Source organism: Poeciliopsis prolifica, unplaced genomic scaffold (genome assembly GCF_027474105.1).
Source record: "Poeciliopsis prolifica strain line A6 unplaced genomic scaffold, Auburn_PproV2 SCAFFOLD014, whole genome shotgun sequence".
Lineage (NCBI taxonomy): Eukaryota > Metazoa > Chordata > Actinopteri > Cyprinodontiformes > Poeciliidae > Poeciliopsis > Poeciliopsis prolifica.
Window position 1 is genome coordinate 4,736,855 of NW_026562389.1, and position 20,178 is coordinate 4,757,032.

Consider the following 20,178-nt stretch of genomic DNA (forward strand, 5'->3'; position numbering starts at 1 on the left):
AAATTGCTTTTAAGTCATATTTGATATGGATCTGATTTTATAACAACTGGAGGTAAAATAGCTACTTGATTGTGCTATTAAATGCCATTATGTGCCTGGAAAACACATAATACTGCCCTTTTAACAAAGAGTCAAAAGCTTTGAATGAGAGTTTATTCTTAGTGTACCCACTGATCTGCATATCAGTGAATGAATTCATGAGTTTGAATGGCTAAATGTAGCTTCAGTCTACAGGGATCCAGCAGAAAAACAGCCAAAAGAAGCACAACAGCAAACCCTGAGAAACTTTCAGTCTTTACATTATTACAAGAAATTTAAATAAATCTTTGTTTCCTACAGAAATAAAGAAACTGCACAGCAGGTTATATGAGCTGCAGCTTCGGATATCAGAGTCAGTTTCTTTTTTGGCCATTAGAGGGTTATAAACCGTATTTCTTCTTTGCTGCAGATGATTTAGAGGAGGGAGATCTAGCTGCAGGTGAGACTCTGCGTGTCTGTCTGATGACAGGTAGGAAATGCAAATGAGAGCTGCAGCTCGTTCTTATGATACCACACGCTTTTAATCTCTGACACTATTTGCATCTGACACAAAGACACGTCCTCATGACTTGAGCTGTGAGACTCGTGCCAGCGTCCTAACCATGGTAAAGTAGATGTTTTTTCTTTGGTTCTACTTCGGATAACGCTTTGTTAATGTTGGGTGGAATAAGGGGGAAGTAGGAAGGTGTTGTCACAGACTTTTGCTGACTGTTTGTGCTGTTGCAGTCACTGCTGTTTGTTTTACTTTAGCAGAGCAGCATGAGGAAATAATACAATGGTGTTAATAACATAAAAGTCTGTTGGGATGTGCTTACCTTACAATCGTAAAGAAAATCAGGTGCCTGTTCTGAGTGATGACAAGCAGATTTTCTTGTTCTGAAAAGTTTTCATAAAGTCAGTCACAGGATTCTAATTTGTAGTTTAATCTCACTTAATTTGGATTTAATGTAAATTAAAAAACAGTCTGCGTGATTCTCATTCAGAACCAGTTCTGTCCCTAACTCAGGTCTTTATTTGTCTCTTCTATCCAAACGTTTCACTTCCTCATGCTGCGGACTTTCAGCCTCTTGTACGGGAAATCATGATGGGTGGTGGTTGTTGCCATGTGGAAAAATTTTATTTTACAGATTAAAACTTTAGGTTTCAAGATGTGTAAAAAAATGCAATTTCTCACTTTTAGTTTCAGTGTAGGAGGGAGTTTATTTTAAGTGTTCCTCATAAAGTCTCACTTTGTCCTTTTGGTAAAAAAGCCCACGGGACAATTTGTCAAAAAAAGTGACAGGAATATTTTTGAAGGGGTTGAAGTTATTTTAGTTCCTCTTCTTTAAATCTTTTGTGGGAGCTGATTGAGCTGCTGTCACTAACATAGAAACACTATTTCCATTGTGTGAATGGTCAGACATTTGAATGGTGCGTGCCTTGTCCTTGTTTGCATTCAATTTCATTTCATAGTCAGCTGCATTTTTCTTTTTCCTGCTGCCCTCTCCTCTTTGGGCCGGCTACTCTTTACACTAAAAACTCTCCAACGAAGAGGCTGGGATGCAATAAAACAGCCGACACAAAGCACAACTTTGTCACTGTGGCTTCTCCTGACCCTAAAATGCAGCTCTTTCTGCCATAACTGCATGAGGAAAAGCTGATATAGTGATGTAGTTCTCTTTTATTGTCACACCTGCTGCTCAGTTTACAGTGAAGCCACTGTTTTCTGACATGTTGAGGTTGACATGTGACTCATGCTAAAAACCGTCGGTTCTTCTCCACCTTTCCGTGTGTCCGTAATCATTTACTCTGCACGATACTTCCCCTCTGACCGCCTGCGCTGTGGGAAAAACTCCACTTCCTGATTTCACCTGAGGTGTTTGTTAATCTGCTCCTCATACTATTCTTATTAAAAACATTGCAGTTGAACGATTGATAATCATACTTTGGTAAAAGTTCTGGATACTCCATCCAAAAAACAGTATATTTTAACCAAAACTAAACGAGAAAGTTTGTTATTCTAATGTTTCTATCTGCTGAGTCTGTTGTGTCCTTATAATTTTAATAAGAAACAGTAAACATTACATATTGATCAACCTGTTCTAACACAGACATATTACTTACTATAAGTATTAATGTTATGCTAAATTTAATATTTGAAAAAAGTTTTCTTCTGCCTAAATGTCTTATTTTGTATTTATTTACAGTATTTCTTTATTTCAGTCTTAAAAATAAAGTGCTCATAATATTTTTAAACCTTAAAGTCATGATTATAATCAGTTTTTACTTTTTTATTTTTACTTGAGTAAAATGTTGAAGTAGTGCTACCTTTACTTGACGACACTTTTTGCTGTCTGTACCCCCTTCTGAGGACGGATACCCAAACGTTTTAAGCCAAGTCACAAAAGACTATTCTGTCAAATACTTTTATGCAAATAAAAGTAAAACCAAATCCCTAAAAAAGTTACCGTTACGGTGATTCTGACTGACGCAAACCAGGAAAAAATGGTCTAATGTTCAAGAGTGAAAGAAAATGATTCTCTTTCTGCAAGGTGAATGTTAATGTAGCTAATAACATGAAAATATTGCAAAAGGTATTCAAATCAAAGAGGAAAATTATTTTATCATGCATGGTTTTGTGATGGAGGCAAGCAGAATCATGCTGGAAGTGATTTCACTGTACGAAAATGTACAGGAGTAAATCATAAAGAATCCGTCTTTAAACTTTAAATGCAGAAAAAAGGGAAAATCTCAACTAAAGAGCATAGAAAAGTGATTACTGGGACATTCAGGTGACAAAAACAAACAAACAAACAAAAAATAAAATCAAGAAATAAGGGCAACAAAGGTGCAACAGGAAAATATTAATTGAAAATAAACACACAAATGGATAAAAAATTGACAGCGCAATCAGGAATACACAACATAATTCACTGCAATTATATGATACAAAGTTAAATGCAAAAGTGATGAACAAAACTCATAGTCCACAGAATGAGAGGAGGGAAATTTGTGGAAGTTAAAAAAAAGCCAACTAAAATTAGGCCCCACTTCTGGTTGGAGAAGTGAGAAGTTGCAGATTAAAATAAATTAATGAAATAAATTTTGTTTAAACAGAAATAACCAGAAGAATACAATTATGAAACTGATGAGCTTCTAGTCTCATGATTCCACCTGGCAGCACATTTTGATTTCTACATTATTTATATAAATAAGTTGAAGTGACCATTGCTTAAACTATGTAGTTATAGCGTAATAGTCATAGTTTCATCCTTTAAAGAGAACTTATTATGCAAAATTCACATTTTGTATATTTTTGTACTTCCATTTGGGTCTTTGCTGCTTCTAAAAACTTCACTTAAAAACCCCCAATATGTTAATATTTTTTGACTGTTTTCAAAACCCTCTGAAATGTAACAAATCAGCAGTTACCTAGCAACCTATTAGAATCACAGAACATTTGGTCAGCTGGTTTTACTGCTGTATGCTCTTTAAAACCCCTGCTGGGGAAAGAAGTGTTTTGCCAAACACTTAATGTTTTTAGTGGCCTATCCAAACCTGTTCCATAAAGTCTAATATGTCAACGTTACCTGACACCTCAGTGCTTTATTTCTCCGTTTCTGTTGTTTTCAGAGTTTCCTTGGAAAACTGAAGCCCCGGTAAGTAAAATGAAAGAAGCCCTTCTTTTCATCTGGTTCAGTGCACCAAGATTCATCATACTTTACTGCAGCATGTTTGGCTGAGCCTTTCCTTCTTTTTGACACACAGCGGACCTCCAGCCCCTCCAAGGAGGACAGGTGAGATCTACCTTCACTTAAAAACAAAGGTTCGGTTTCTGCTCTCACATTTATTGATTTTTTGGGTTTGTTTCAGACAACAATGCAGCGTTTGAATGGCCACAGGATGAATTTGTGAGTAGCCCACATTTTTCAATGTCTGATTTGTCTTTGTGTATTTCTTATTTTGGGCCACAGCTTTAGTGGTTTTGTGAAACATGTCCTAGTTAGTTTTTATGATCACAGAGGGAAACATGGGAGTCTCACCATGTGATTGGATAAGTGAGAAGTTGCAGATTTACGGCAGCATTTATTCTTGCGTTAAATATTTCAGATTTCTGACAGTGTTTGTCTCTGAGCAGGATGATGAAGACGGGGACATGTATGAAGTTCCTCCCTGTGAGCGTCAGCCTGTCAAGGTCCCACAGACACAAATACAGGAAAACATTTACTTAGGTAAAAAAACAAAAAACAAAAAAAAAAAACTGCCTTTTTTCTCTTAATGTAGCTCAATGTTAAAAAAAATTGCAATCCCATGTATTCACGATCCTTGAACTTCTGATTACATTTAGCCACATTACAGCCACAGTCTCACAAACATGTTATACTGTACTTCCATTTGGGTCTCTACTACTTCTAAGAAAAGCCCAATCACTTAAATAAACAACAAGTTAATATTTTCTGACGGGTTTCAAAAACCTCCAGAATGTAAACTCACAAATTAGCTGAGCAGCCCGTTTCACCGCTGGAAAAAAGGCTGCTGGGACACAAAAGTGCTTTGTTGTTGACAGGAAGTAGAACATATTTTTGAAGAAGAAGAAGAAGAGCCTGCTGAGTTTGTGTAATTTGAAACAGAAATAATTCAGTATATACATGGTGGAAATATGCTTAAAGAAGTTGGAGAGTTGAAATCACAGCTCACTCAAATAAGGCTCAATAAAAATGCGCTAAAGCATAAAATGAAAATAAAATATGTCAAAGTTTGTCATTTTAACAAGGCAAGATGTAAAAAAGTTTAAGGCACCGTTTTGAAAATTCCTATATTTCTTTTTTCCCCTCCTCAAAAGTCAGTTTTGTTTTTATTATCTTTTTTTGCAGAAAGGACATCTCAACCTGAAATTCAGCCCCCTCCCAGACCCAAACCCTCTGTAAGAACAACTTCAAAATTTGTATTTCTCTAAAATTGTGCAAATACATTCCTTTAGTTTTGATTAAATATTCTCACCTGTTCCATTCAGACGCCACAGAACACTGGAAAACGTGAGTTGTCATCATGTTTTGTTTATTTAACAGTAGGCTGCGTCTATAATGTGGGTGAAAAGCTTCGTTTTCCCTTCCAGCTCCTGAAATAAACAGAACTGAGAAACCTGGAAGGAAAAAGATGCCCGATCCTCCGGCCCGCCCTGCTCCTGCTCCGGCTCCTTTACCTGAAGAAGGTGAAAGAAACAGTTTTAAATCACTGAATGAAACCTAAAATTTATATTTAAATGAGTTTACACAGCAGTGAAATAGATTTCCTCCAGTCTGTGGTTCAAGTGCTTTTAAAACCCAGAGCTGGTTAGTCATGTTTTGATATTTAGCTACAATTTTTCTTTTGGGAAATAGAAAGAAAACTTAAAAAAAAAAACAAAGAAAACAGCGCCACCTACTGAAACACCTCTGAGCAACTTGTGGGTATCAGAAAAATTTAATTATTTGGGGAACTGAGAAAAACAACAAAACTGTTATTTTACATAAGATCATTCATTTATCATTCACAACAAAACCCACTAACAATCTAAAAACATAAAATTTATGCAAAATATTTTTTGATCAGTTCTGTTTGAATAAAAAAGCAGAAATAATTTCTCAGTAAATAATTTTTGCTTGCCACATATATTTTTATTTTATTTGTGTTGAATATTTTGATAAAAATGGTGTGTTTTAATAAATGTTCTGAACAATAATATGGATAAAAATCCAGCTTTTTGACACAGTGCTGTGAAAAAGTATTTTCCCTCTCACAACTTTGCTCTTCAGATTAAGAGCAAAGCTCTTAATCTTTATTGCCTTTATTTTAAAGGCAATAAAGGAATTTTATTGCCTTTAAAAGTGGGAATATTATGGTGAAAATGTTTTTTACTCTTTGTTTGATCGCTTTTCAGATGTTTATCTGGATCCAAACGAAGAACCGGTGAGTCTGATCTGTTAGTTTGCAATTATGACCTGTACATGCTTGTAAATATTGCAAATATTTCTGAATAAATATTTATAAATAAATAAATATCCATTATGGAGTGTACAAAACTCATTCAATAATAGCTAAACTACAAAAAAAAAACAGCCAAATTGTAATTTTATTTCACAAATTAATGATCTCTTTTATTTCAGGAAGACAATGACGACGTGTATTTGGAGCCAGAAGCCTGTATGTCACATCTCACACTGAAAAACTGCATTGTTTGACAACAATAGGTCCCAGACTATCACTACAGAAAATGTTTGAGCCTTTCTTTTCTCTCTGCTCTCCAGCTTGCCCTCCTCCTGTCCGACACAGAGAACCAAAACCTCCTCCTCCAAAACCCATGTAAGTTTTTTCCATTTGAGTTTGTGCATCTCTTTGTTTTTTCACCATAGAAGGATGGTGGAAAAAAAAGGCGCAGCCTGTTAAGTGTCTGTTGTTTTATGTATTATGGGTTTCGTGGACACAGAATGCCAATTAACTCTGAGTTAAACAAATAAACTAACAGGAGGATTATTATGATTATGTGCTAAAATTATTGGGACCTGGGTGACAGAATGTGTTGGAAGTCAAACCCGAATAAAAACTGGGGACAGAAAATAATGAGGAAATCTAAAATGAAGGAATGAATGAACAGAGAAGCTTCTGAACCAGAAAAATGAACAAATCCACACTACAAAAAAAAAATAATAATTTGTTTAGTTTCTTCAGCAAATATGCTATAAAACTAACTTTCAAGTAACTTTTCAGCAAGAAATATGTGTGTTTGAAGTAAATAATTAATTGTGATTGATAAAAAAGTACCAGCTCACTGGCAGATTATTTCACTTATACAATGGGAAAATGTCTCGCTATGGGTGAAAAAATCTACGAGTGGAGTCTTAAAAAAAAAAAAAATCAATATTAAGGAATTATTAACATAAAACAAGCTTCTGAATCTTGCTGAAAAGTTACTTGTAGTTTAGTTTTGTCTTATTTAAAATGAAATTAGATGTTTGCACTGGAAACTAGACAATATTGGTAATATTTGTGTTTTTTGCAAATCAGAACACATGAGAGAAGAAGAGTGACACTTATCAAACCAAAAGGTGTGAAAGGAGTAACAGCAGCTAGATGGAGTCAGTCTGCCCTTTGCACAGCTTCACACTGTTTTTATAACCACGCAATAAGTTCTTATTTTCACATTATCTGCAGGGCGAAACCACCAGTTCCAAGAGCCGGGACTGTAAGTGTATCTTAGTTTTCTTCTTTAAATGCTGGGAACTGTCCTAGTAAAAGTAACAGAACCCAAATAGGTGTTGATTCATGAAAAATCGTTCAGTATTCTGTGCCAAAGGTAATATTTACTAATCCCACACTAGAACAATGTTTTCTTTTTCTTCTAGCAGCCAATGTTTTCTGCTATTCATGAGCTAAAGACATGTGAGTAACGATTTAACCAGTGAAAATGAACAGCAACAAACCTTGAGAGATAACGAAGCCAGTAGAAAATGTCATCATTTCTCTTACAGCGGAGGATAGACGCGCCAGCTTCCCGGGTCAGCTAACGCAACGAGTTTTTCCTCCAGATCCGAAGGAACCTAAACCCATGTATGACTGCTGGCTATATGGCAACACTATTTAAAGGGACAGAATTTGGATTAATTTCCAGTTTATTTTTTCTGTTTCATTTAATTTATGGTTAAATAAAAACTAATCACCCGGTCTTTGTTGCAGGCCTCTTCATCCTCTGATGGGAGACTACAAACCTGGAGGTGAGCAGGGAGTCTGGTTAGATTATTACTTTGGATTGTTTCTGACAATATGCAGATAATATTAAGCATATTTTATGTTTTCTATCTGTTTCAAGGTGGCAGTAGGATGATGAAGCAAAGTGGGAATGAGGTACAGTATCAACCGCAGTAAAAAACTCATTTAGACTGGAAGTTCTCTGGTTTCATTCACTAAAAACAAACTGTGGTTAGCAACGAAACTTAATTTAGACTATTTTACGATTAATATGCTCATATGTCCAATACTCAGATTTAAGAATCCCATTTGTAACATTATTTTTTTCTGTAGGTAATCTGTAAGTTCTTTTTAGACAACATGAAAATGTTGGTGTGGTGTTCAGTAAAACAAATAACCTGGGAGATTTAAAAGCAAATATTTTGTGTTTTTCACTCCTATATGTTAGAATTAGTCTTTCTTACATTAGCAGTTTTACTAGTTTGTTTTTCCTTTGAAGGTTTAGTGGTCTAATTTGTTAAACTGTGTGAAAGACAAACTTGCTTTTTCTCTTAACCTTGAACATGTTTTCTGCAGCTGTTTCCTTATCTACTCCTTACTTGTAAAACCACCTGTGTGTAGGACGTTAGTTCCTGTGTTCCTTCTTCCTTGTTATCAGAATTGCCCCCTTCTTTGATTTATTACTCTCCTACATTCTAGTAATTTGTTTACCTGTGTTAATAAAAAGAGAGTCAGAACACATAATGAGCTGCTTGAAGAAGCAGTTTTTCTGTGTCTTCTCACTTTTGCAAAAGGGCTTGGTTGAAAACTAATAAACATTATCTGTGGTTCCTCTTATGTCGGTCGGGAAAATTCCTATCGCCGTAAAGCAGCAGCAGAAAAACACCAAATGGGTCATTTTCCAATAATAAAGAGTTATTCTGTATTTTTGGTGTGAAACGTGGGAGAGAGGCACAGAATGGGAACAAAATGTCTGGTCCATACAAATCAGATTGAAAATGTTGATGCATATTCAGAATTTGATCTCAAAATAATAACAGATTGACTTAATAACAGGTTGACTTAATTTCTGCCTTTCATTCAATTTAGGATAAAGAGTGGTTTGCTGGAGACTGTGGCAGACAGACAGCTGAGAATCTCTTGAATAGAGTCAGGAAGGTAAGCCCACTTAAAGCACTATAAAATGTACTTTTCTGACACAAAATAAATCTTTCTAAAATGGGAACCGCATACATAACAGCATAGAGCAGCTGTGATTTTTTTTTGTAAATAAAGAAACTATTTTCTTTACAAAAGTACCTTAGGAGGGTTATGTTTTGACCCAAAGATACTTTCCCCAAACATCACACTCAGAAAGTGCAGTAAGATTTGTGGAAGTAAAATTTATTTAAAAAAAGAAGAAGCCATATTTGCACAGCCTAAAGGATTTGGGACAGAAAACACAATTTATTGCAGTAGCATTTATTTGATCATCTTAAACATTCAAATGTGAAAAAAAAAAAAAAGAAAAAAAAAAAAGCGAAAACATAAAATCTGAAAGAAAGAAAACACTCCAGATTTCTTTCAGGTTGTGGACTTGCTTTTTCTTGTACGTTTTTACATATGTCTCGACTTAAAAACTGGATATGAATTTAACTGTTGTGAAGTTCAAGAACAAACAAAGTGAAATTAAAAAGTTGTAAAGAATTGCAATTACCACACCCACTGAAATTTAAATGGTTTCTCTGGGTGTGGTTTGTTTTCCACAAACTTTCTTAGAGCTGTTTTTCTTTCTTCAGTGTATAATGTTTTGTGGAAAACCTGTTCTGCAAAATTTATTTTTTTACAAAGATGTACGTTTGTGTAATGTGTTGCAGGATGGAGCCTTTCTCATTCGATACAGCTCAGACAAACGGCCTCAGCAGCCGTACACACTGGCTGTCCTCTACCAGCAGAAGGTGTACAACATCCCCATCCGTTTTATTGAAGAGTCAAATGGTTACACCCTTGGAAAGGAGGGCAAGAAGAATGAAGAGGTGAAGAAAAATCCTCATATTAGATGATAAGATAACAGGATTCTGAAGTGAAAAGTTCAGAATCCTGAACCTGAACCTGATAAAGTCTTTCCACATTTTGTCATGCTCCAACCACAAACTTAAATTAATTTTATGTGGATTTTATATGACTGGTCTACAACCTTTACAATTCAAAGACCCATTTTTTTCTTTCAGTCCAGCTAAATAAACTGGTTCAGAGCAAAAACAACTTATAATTTTTGAAATTGGAAATTTGTTGTCACTTTTGAAGAACTAAACTATTTACTTCTGTTTTTAGGTCATAAATTAAGAAAAACAAAGCTAACAAATATGGGTACATCTTTTCTATGGCCTGTTGATATTTGTGGAAAAAGATATTTCTATAAAAATGCAACGTTTGTAACCTGATAAGAAAACAGGACCTTACTGGTACTTTTTAGTGCCAGCCTGAATTTCCAGTTGTATTTATATTTAAAATCATTAGTTAGAAATTTTAGACAAAGTCATCAAGAGCCATTGAGAAAAGACCAAAGAAATACTTGCAGCTCTTCAATTATATCACATAAAATCCCATTAAATTTCTTATATTTTGTGGGTGAAATGTGACAAAATGAGTTTGTGTTAAAAACTTTAGGGTGAAAATGCTTTAGGAAGGCACTTTAAACATGCCTTTATACTCTTTTCTTTACCGTTTGTTATTTTTGTCCCTTTTCTCGTAGGTCTTCAGCAGTCTTGACGAGATGATTTCTCACCACAAGAACAACCAAATACTTCTGATTGACAGCAAGAGCCAGGCCAAGCACACAGCAAACCTAACGCATGCTGTACGACCCTAAACCGACACTAATTACATATTGTGTGAGACATACAACAGAAACTGAAACTTTATTTGATTGAAAAAACACTTTGGTCTTGCCTGTCATTGTAAGAAATATATATTTTTTATTCACTAAGGTTCTTTGAGGAAGAAGTCTAGATGAAAACTAAGTTTATATTCGTCAAGCATCCAGCTGTCGCACCATTTGTTGCAATTTTTCCATTTCTATTCATTTACACAAATTTGTTAACTCAGATTATTTTCTGTCATCTCCTTAGAAGTTCACTTCAGAGTGTTTGTTTTGAAATGCTTTCAGTTTTTAGTGTAACAAAAACTGTTTTAGCTGTTTTGCAAAATGTCACTTGCGTTGCTTCTGTTGTGTTAATTTCATCCAGGTTTGTCCGTATTTACCAACGTTGACTTTTAGGATGTCTGAATGTCATCATAGGGGGTTTTTGTTGTGTATTTTGGGAAGAATTGGTCCTCTGGTGACATATCCTGATGAGAGCAGCAGGTCTCCAGGATCTGTGGGAGCAGCTGCTAACCAGACGCTGGCGGCTCCACCTGCTTCCTGTCAGGGTCAAACATCTCCACTGTTACCCAAACATAAATCTTCTACCAAATGGTAGCTCAACAAATGTGTGGCTATTTCCTTTTAGGAAAATATTATGTAAATCTTAGAGTTTTCTGCAAACGGATTAGATCCTGAGATGTAAACCAGACTCAGAGCTTCTTCTAATGCCTTTTAATTTTACATATTGCTTTGCTTGTACAGAACGTTTGTGCCGGTTAAAATGCAAAAGATTTTTCACCCACTCTACTGTATCAGTGAAATTTGCATTAACAAGAGGTGGAAAGGAGAACTGAATTACTTCCTGAAGCCTGCAACTGCACATGTGGCAAGTAAGAGAGCTAATAATAATCTGAGCTTGAACCATTAAAAGTCCTGAGAAAGATTTATAGATGTTCCTGTTTTTGACAGGGAATTCAAGACAACCTCAGCAAGGTCAACTCAAACTGAGTATATTTTCAGATCTTTTTGTTTTTCTTATGCTCTACTCCCATTGCAAAGATTTTGTAATCTTTCTTATTCTGAAAATTAAAATTTTTGTGTTGAAGATTGGACCAAAAAAAGGAACAAACCATGTCCTTTCTGGAAGTATGGTTGTTAACAAACCACCAAAAGCCAGAATGTAAATGATTTTAACTTATGTACAATTTAAAAATGTTTTCTGTCTCTATAGATACATTTTCATCTTTCAGAGTACAATGTCTAATTTTATGTTTGTTTAGCAACAAACATGCATTTAACTAAAAAATAATCAAGTACAAATGAATGTAATCTATCAATGTTAGAAGTAAATCCTAGGATTACAAAAGGCTGTAGTTGTAAAATCTTAACACATACAAACAGCGCCCCCTTCTGGTGCTTATCATCAGATAAGATAAAACAAAATTCATTCAAACTTTTATTTGAGAACATTTATTCTGAAATATTTGACATTTACATATTTTATCAACTAGTCCTTGTTGGTCAAAGTGTCTTTCAGTTGCAAATAGAAATACATGACTTTGAATATGACTTACTATAAAAATGACAAAGGCTGATTTCTTTTGGAACTACTTTTATGGGATAGTAAATGTAGATACCAATCAAGCAGGACAAATGTGTGTGTGTGTGTGTGTGTGTGATAACCACAACTTGCATGTATCTGCCATTTAGTTATTTTTAAGAGTATGTAACAGCTGGAACTGTTGGAAACAATTTGACTGGATGTTTGGGAGCCATGAGTGGAAACTTTGGGTTTGTAGGTAAGCAAAGCCTAATGTGAAAGGAGACGGTCACTGCTGTGAACCGCCAAGGTTCTGTGATGCTGTGGGCTTGGAGACTTTGTCAGAGTATACGGTAGAAAAACAAAACAAAACAATTAAAAAACTTGTGGAGTTTGTCAGAAAAACTAACAACTGGTTTTTCAGTAGATATTTCAGGCTGACAGAGAGATGTTGGAGTTGGGGATATGATTCTTCCCCATTATAATTGATAGGAGGTTTGAACTTCCTTTGCTCTTTGGTCCTATTCTTTTTCCATAAAGCAAAACGTTCAAGTCCTCAGGGATTTGTGGTCTTAATTCAGGTATTATTTGAGCTTTTGCAATGCTAATTAACTTTTCAAAGAAGAAATGCGGTGCCTGTCAAAAGAGCTGGAGCTCTAAAAATGAATTGTTAATTTTGAAGTTGGTGAAATGGGGAGGGGAAAGGGGTTTCAGCGGAAGAGTACAAAATACACATTTAACGGGATGAATCGTCAGTCATCATGTGGAAGGAAAACACGCCAACAGTTACAAAGACATGACTTATAAAGAGTCTGTGTGGGTTTTTAGGACACACTGGTTTCCTTACGAGGCTCCGCGGAGAGCAGGTTTGGTTCAGTTAGTGGGGAGAGCGGACTACTTTTCTTAGCGGAGGAGCGGAGTTTTTGATTCAGCGCTGGTGTAGGGGGGCTCCTGAATGGGAGCAGTCACTGGATTCGTGTGATACCACCAAGGCTACACTACCGCCCATCGTTTAGGATTTCTGGGGGACAAAAAACAGAAGACAGCCACCTCTTTCTTCTGGTTATCCCTCATCCCCTTTCCTTCTTCTCGGACTCTTCAGGCGCAGAAATCACCTGAAAATGGCTCAAATATTACCAATACGGTTTCAGGAACATCTCCAGGTAAGCACACGGGAAGAAAAAAAAACAGAGAAAAATTTGAGCTCTTTTGTTTTGCTTTTTTTTTCGGGGGGGGTGTTGCTTCGCTCTGCACCCATGTTCCTCCGCACGCAAACAGCACATGTCGCATTTAAATGGAATCTGAAATTGGGCTGCAGGGTGGTGCTGAATATAGCCACAGGCCTAGTTTTCTGCTCCTGCCGGCCGGGCAGATGATGACTTGTAGAAATTGAACAGGCAGGTTGTTCACAGCTCCAATGCGGACCGGTGTTTTCAACTTGAAAACGCCGCCGTCATTTTTCAATTTTTTTTCTTTTTTTGTGTGCAGACTAACTGCGGCGTTTTGATACTTTCTCTCTCGCTCCCTCTCTTATTTTTACCGCCTACAACTGAGCTCAGCTGTTCACGGTTACGTTGTAACTGAGACCCTGAATGGCACTTGCTGTTAAGCTTTGTTGCTACCCCGTTATCATCTTGCAGCAGCAACCCTCTGCGAGGTGGTTTTATGCGCTAAAGCATTGTTTTTGCGGATGTTTGGGCGTACATTTCCAGGCAGGTGTGTTTTGCACTTGGGCGGCATTCCAGCCTGCAGGATGAGATCGTTTCTGGGCCCGTTATCCTGCAAGCCCTGCATGACATCTTGCTCTGTTTTTTTTTTCTTTTCTTCAAAGCGCCTCACCTCACTTTATCACATTTGATCTCAAACCAGAAACTTCAATGTATTTTATTGGAATGTTATGTGCTAAAATGCAAAACAACATAGTGTAAAGTGTAAAGATGTTGACTTCATGTGTTACAAGTTTTACAAATAATGCTCTGAAAAGTGTGGCTTGCATTTGTAAATCCCGTTACTCTGAAATCACAAGAAGGTGTGCATAATGGTAACATCAGGCCAGTCAAGGCGAGATGAGACTTTCTTGAGATGATTCCAGTAAAGAGATTTTCATTTTGCCTCAGGAAATAGCATTGTTTTTAAGGAATTATTTGAAGGAATTATTCAAGAAGACTTTTTGTTAATTTTATTGAAAATAGATGAAGTCACAATCAATGATCTGAAAAGAGAACATCAGTGTATTTTTGCAGAGCCTTCAGTGTTTTGCTCCAGAACTTTAGTAAACAAACATCCATTAACACTTGATGCCTAATTGTGCCTTTATTTCATACAAGTAATCAAGTTATTTTCTACCCATATACAGCTGCATGTCAGTGAATTAGAGTATTTTTGAAAAGTGGATTTATTACATCAATTCAATTTAAAATATGATTTCAAAAAAAAAATGTTCATTATACTGAGTGATGTTTGATGTTTCCATTGGCTTGCAGCTAATGGAAACCAAGATTTCATCATGCAATTGTTTGGCCCACAGAAATAGGAAAAACAAAAACCCATAACTAAAGAAGAAGTGCATTGTTCTGAATACATTGTGCAACTAATGGAAAATTGGAGTGGAAGAAAAGGTGTAGAGGAATAAAAGGTGCTCCCTGGAGAGGGCTGTGGAACAAAATCTGAAATATATCTCTACCAGTGAAAAGAGTCCACAGGAGTTCACAGTTTGAATTATATTGTGACATATTTACTTTTTAATTATGTTTACATTCATTTGCAGTCAAGTAATTTCATAAATTGGGGAGATAATTACAAAAATACCATTTCATGTATATTAGTTTTAGTTGAACATTATTTTCTGGAAATTACACATTTCCCTAATTTCCATTTGTTGTGGCTTCCTGTTGAACCTGCGATTCTTAACCTCTGATATCCAAAGTAAACTGGAGCAACCTCCTTTGTATTGATATTATTTATCTAAATCATTTAATCATTATTTGTATCTTAGATGGCAAATAGAACATAGAAAAGTATTTCAGTTTTTGTAAAAAGAAACTTACTAATTGATCCCTGATTCATATGAAACGGTAGATTGCTTTATTTCCTATGTATGTGGAAGACATTGTTGTGTAGTTGTGGCCCTGAAAGTCATTGGCTCTCAAGCTTCGTTGCTTTCCCCCCCCTATTTTCAGTTAATTTTATGTTTGGTTGTTGCTCCCTAAGCAGAATTTGGAGAAAATTACCAGACAGGTTTGTGCAAAAGTAAAATCCGTCTCTTGCTCTCAAACTGATTCCCTTCACTGCACCCAGGCTTTCAGGATGAGAGCATTTAATGCATGGTATTCTGATTTATATCACAACAGTAATATTATATTGACTTAATGTATTTCCAGGCTCTAATTGAAGCATCTGTGCAGGTTCAAAGCAATAAGCATAAGAATAGCACATGGCCTTTAGAAGAAAAATGCCTCTTTACAATCCATAGCAATAAAAGAAACAAACAGCCGTTTGTATGGCTGTTTCTGCGGGGGAACCGTTTCCACCACCTTCCCCCCTTTTTCCCCTCAGTTTTTTTGGACTTTGAATCGTCCCCCAGTGACCGGTGTCCTGGAGCCAAAAGAGAAACTTGGTGACGCGCCCCACCACCTCCACTGGTCTGTAGCTGGTTGTTATGGCAGCAGCCGGCTGTGAAATGGCCTTTCACTAGAGAAGAAGAAGAAGAAGAAGTAAAAAAGCAGTCCCCACCCCTCTTTTCTAGCTCCTCTGGTTTGCAGCTTCACTTTCTTTCTTGACCTTAGATCCTCTGCCTGAAAACTGCTGGCAACAACAGAGCACCATCAGGCCATGTCTGGGTCGTCTGTTCTCAGAGGCACATACCTTTCCCTTAATCTTTTTTTTTTAAAGTATGATGTAGTGATAAGCAACAAACTGGTTTATGTTCCACTTCTTGCATGAAATCCCAGCTCTGGCCTGTTGTAACCCTGTGCAAATCTAGGTGGCTCAAGCAGACTGAAAAATGCCTGGAATTTGCAAACCCAAGACTTTGAGCCTCAAGTTGTTTAGCTTTTTTTTTTTCAGCCTGGCATTTACAGCTCAGTCTATAGGCAGGGTGCAGGAATGCAGCTCAGTATGATTAAGGCACCTGAGATTTTTAAAAATAACTTATATTAGGTTAAGTTTTTATCAAAACCCTTGACTTTTCAGGCGTTATCTCTCATTTTAGTATCTAAAAGTTAAAATCTGAATTAATAAAAAAAACATCAGGCTGTATAAAGTTATTTAAATGACCTAATTTATTGTTACTTTGCCTCATCTCAATTTCTCAAACTCATTAATATGTTTTAGTTACTGACAAACTGAAAGAAATACTTTATTTACCCAAAAAGGAAATTAAACAAAATCATATTAATGCATGTTAAAAATTAAGAAATTGTCTCTTTTACAATTTTTTCCTCTTCAGTCCAGGGTTTAACCTAAATCTTTGCTTTTTTTTATTCTAGTTTTCATCAGATTCCAAACAAAGCATGAAACAGTTACTTCATTAATTTTTACAAACATAAACAAATGTGCTAAAAAGAGCCTGGAATTAATGTTGAATAAACACCTTTTTATTATCGTAAACAGTAGGGCTGTTCTAAAACAAGATACCAAAGAAATAATATGCAACAATCATATTTTGTTTTTCTTTGATTTTCTTTGAGATGTAACTTATCGTTTTTGATTTTGATCGATTCTGCATTACCATTAAACATTGCCGTAGAAACAAAGAGAAAATGAAGAAATGACCAAATGAATCACATCCATGCATCAAAGTGTAGAATATATAATATATATATATATATATATATATATAATAATATATAATATATATATATATATATATATATATATATATATATATATATATATATATATATTTGTTTAATTTCCTTTTTGGGTAAATAAAGTATTTCTTTCAGTTTGTCAGTAACTAAAACATATTAATGAGTTTGAGAAATTGAGATGAGGCAAAGTAACAATAAATTAGGTCAGAGAAAATGAGAAAAGAGAAAAGAGAAAATGAAGAAATGACCAAATGAATCACATCCATGCATCAAAGTGTAGAATATATATATATATATATATATATATATATATATATATATATATATATATATATATATATATATATATATATATATATAAGAAACAACTTTAAATTTGGATGCGTTTGGAGTTTTGAACTAGAAAATGTGTAGGAAACCCAAATACTTTATTTTCAGTCATCTTGATTTTTCTGTTGTCGCAGATGGCTCACTTTTCACATCTGTCTATAGATTAAAGTAAATACACGTCTGTCATGGTGGGTTTCTTAAGTGCTTTATGCTCTGAAGTTCATTATCCTGCTTCATGCTGTGTTGAGATGAAAAGGTCTGCTGAGTGAGTGAGAGTCACTTGCAGCTTGTTCAGCTCTGCGTGTGCAGCAGCCCACGTTCTGTAGCAGCGTGAGAAAGTGCCAAAATGTGCTGCAGCTCTAAACCTGAAAACTGTCCTGCCAAGCTGTTTAATGCCTCTAACCTGCAACTCTGCAGCAGCTTCTGCAGCAGCATCTTGTTGCTCTGCGTCAGGCAGACGGATGCATTTGATGGACATGTGACGTAAACAGAACTTGTTTAGATCCAGCAAATTACATCAGCAAAGGAAGCAGAGGAACAGAACAGGCATTGACCGGGATGAGGATGTCTGCCTGTGTTCAGTCACTGAAACTTTGATGTAAAAGCTTTTAAGGAGCTGTTTCACACACACAATGCTTGTATTGTTGTTAATTGCCTTCAATTCAGTTCATTTATATAGCACCATTTTTAAAGTGACTTTACAAAAAAAAAAAGTCCATCAGTGAGTCAAGAAGCAGACACATTTTTTATAGGTTTAGTGAAATTACTTAGGCACATTCTTTTTTTGTTTTTTTCCCCAGAATATTTTTGTTGGACTTTTAGCAGTTTAGACAAACAGCTTGAACATTTTGCAAAGTATAACAGCAGTAGTAGTGATAGTACTGTTCAGGTCAAAATAAAATCGAAAGAAACAACAAAATGCACAATCCTGGTTCTAATGCAACCCATCACATATTCCACATATCATTGTTATATATAGATATTAAATTCAACAGGTGCATCTAATAGAATCGTCTGCAGTTAACATGTCATTCAGTCACTTGTACTGTCATTTGAGATGTTTGGATCCCAGATACACATAATGAAGGGATTCCAGATGAACTCAAACAAATCCTGTTTGCCCTTTAATACATATATAATCTTTTCCAGAGGGAGGGCAGATAACATCTGCTGCAGCCATTGGTTTACGTCAAGGTGCATCTCTTCTTGTTTTTAGTTCTTCTAACATTACATAAGTGAGGTCGTATATTACACGGTCAAAAATTAGAATAGGCAAGTGAGAAGTCAAAGAAAACTGAAAATTGGTACTAATCAGTAAAAGCCTCATTGGTTCCTCTCGAAGCAGTATTCACCAATAACTAAATCTGAGGCAAACAATAGCAATGACATAATCTCACATTTGTGCATCGTACTGCCTCAATGTGGAAACCTGCTGAAGAGTCTGAGACCAAAAACAAATGAAAGCAGAAGCGAAAACTAAAACAAATCCTATAAAACAGCTAATACAATTCAATCTTTAGAAAATCCACATTAATCTGTTTCTCTTAGTTGGGGCTTTTTTTAGCTTTAGTCCCACTCAGGACTACATTACCATCCACTGACAGACGGTTGTGGGTGGCCTTACAGCAACAGGCTCAACAGTGCAGGCATAAACTGAGGAGAGGAATTGCCTTTTAGATAAGAGCAACATTTTAACACAAACAGCAGTTGGGTTTTGTTTTGTTATGACTCAAAAGTTTTATAACATTTAACAGTATATATGTAGAAACTAGAAGAGCGTTGACTCATCCGGCAGGGGGGATTAACATTAGGAAAAGTGTTTTTAGGCCCAAGAACTCATGTATGATCTGAAGGGTCCACAGGACATTAACATATTATTGCATTAGAGCACAGAAAGAAGTTAAAAAGAAGTAGATTTAGCATGTAAAATATAAATACTGAAGGGTGCGCTAATAAAGTTGGTTGCTTTTCTGACTGCTGTCCAGCTTGCCTTAGTTCACACAGATACTTGACAAAGTGGACCACTTGTAAATGATGGTGGCGTTTGTGGTTGGGTTTCGCCACAAATGCTCGGAAAGACTATTCCAAACAATAGAAAACAGGACTTGAGAACGGCACCTTCAGTTGGAGGTTTCTACTTTTAGGTTTGAGTTTTTATTCAGAGTTGTGTTTTAGAAGATTTTTAAAAGTATATAATGAACAAGCTGCTGTACTATATAATATTTTCTCCTCCAAAAAGGTGCAGAAAAAAAGTTCTTGCGCAACGCTACCGATGCTACGATGACAAAAAAATTTCTCTTTGAGATCTCATGTTCTTTTTAAGCTAAGAATAACAGATAATAAAGAAAAGGATACTTTGACAGAGGCAGAAATCTTTTACAAAATAATCCCCATTTCTGAATTGTCCTTAACCTTTGATCATTATTGAAAGTACTCTTGTGTTTTTGAGGTATTTCCACTGAATGCCCTTAGTTATTGAAAAGTACTTTTCAGTTTTTGACCTTTCATTCACAGCTGGAAGTTATTTGTGCATCTCTGATAAGTTTGAAAAGATCCTCCCACACTTTTCTAATATTTGGTTAGTTTTTTGTTGGTCAACATTGAGCAAATTACCAAAAGTTTTTATTTTTCAAAAGCTACAACCACAGTGCAATGTGAATTTGAAAAGTGCCCGAACATCCAAGGAGATCAGACGAAAGATGCTAATCCCGCCTGCGACTTTAAAGAGAAAAAAATTTAAATTTGTTTTTATTTTAGTTTCCCTGCTTTCCCAATTAGCCACTGGATTTTACAGCAATTTATCATTGAAAAATGTGAAACACTGAAGTGTTTTTGTGTCGTTCCTCTCTTGAGCTGCTGATGCAACACTTCCAACCAGTCTTTGTCTTGCCACATTCCACCCCAGCTGC

At 35.7% G+C, this 20,178-nt stretch overlaps 2 protein-coding genes across 3 annotated transcripts in view; both read left to right on the forward strand.

The window, feature by feature from the left end:
- Positions 1-486: 486 nt before the first annotated feature.
- si:dkeyp-117b11.1 (B-cell linker protein) lies at positions 487-11,531 on the forward strand. Of its 2 annotated transcripts, XM_055039031.1 has the most exons (20): positions 487-508; positions 594-644; positions 3,652-3,677; positions 3,787-3,815; positions 3,892-3,929; positions 4,157-4,250; positions 4,893-4,942; positions 5,033-5,054; positions 5,135-5,230; positions 5,939-5,967; positions 6,165-6,201; positions 6,306-6,360; positions 7,210-7,240; positions 7,401-7,437; positions 7,527-7,605; positions 7,732-7,769; positions 7,865-7,899; positions 8,833-8,901; positions 9,600-9,758; positions 10,478-11,531. In XM_055039031.1, the coding sequence occupies exons 2-20, from the start codon at positions 642-644 to the stop codon at positions 10,592-10,594; spliced, it is 1,044 nt and encodes a 347-aa protein (XP_054895006.1). In that variant the 5' UTR covers positions 487-508; positions 594-641; the 3' UTR covers positions 10,595-11,531. The 2 variants fall into 2 exon arrangements, with proteins under 2 accessions (XP_054895006.1, XP_054895005.1); XM_055039030.1 differs by lacking the exon at positions 487-508 and having other exon boundaries at positions 526-644.
- Positions 11,532-13,068: 1,537 nt separating this feature from the next.
- cltcl1 (clathrin, heavy chain-like 1) overlaps positions 13,069-20,178 on the forward strand; it is a 35,270-nt gene continuing 28,160 nt past the window's right edge. Inside the window, exon 1 of the mRNA XM_055039394.1 lies at positions 13,069-13,291. Within this exon, the coding sequence (XP_054895369.1) occupies positions 13,250-13,291 (42 nt within the window). The 5' untranslated portion in view covers positions 13,069-13,249. The remainder of the gene's footprint in view (positions 13,292-20,178) is intronic.

Coding starts and splice junctions, on each gene's coding strand:
- si:dkeyp-117b11.1 (XM_055039031.1), top strand. Junction 6,202..6,305: donor GTATTTGGAGCCAGAAGCCT/GTATGTCACATC, acceptor TCTGCTCTCCAG/CTTGCCCTCCTCCTGTCCGA. Junction 7,770..7,864: donor GGGAGACTACAAACCTGGAG/GTGAGCAGGGAG, acceptor ATCTGTTTCAAG/GTGGCAGTAGGATGATGAAG.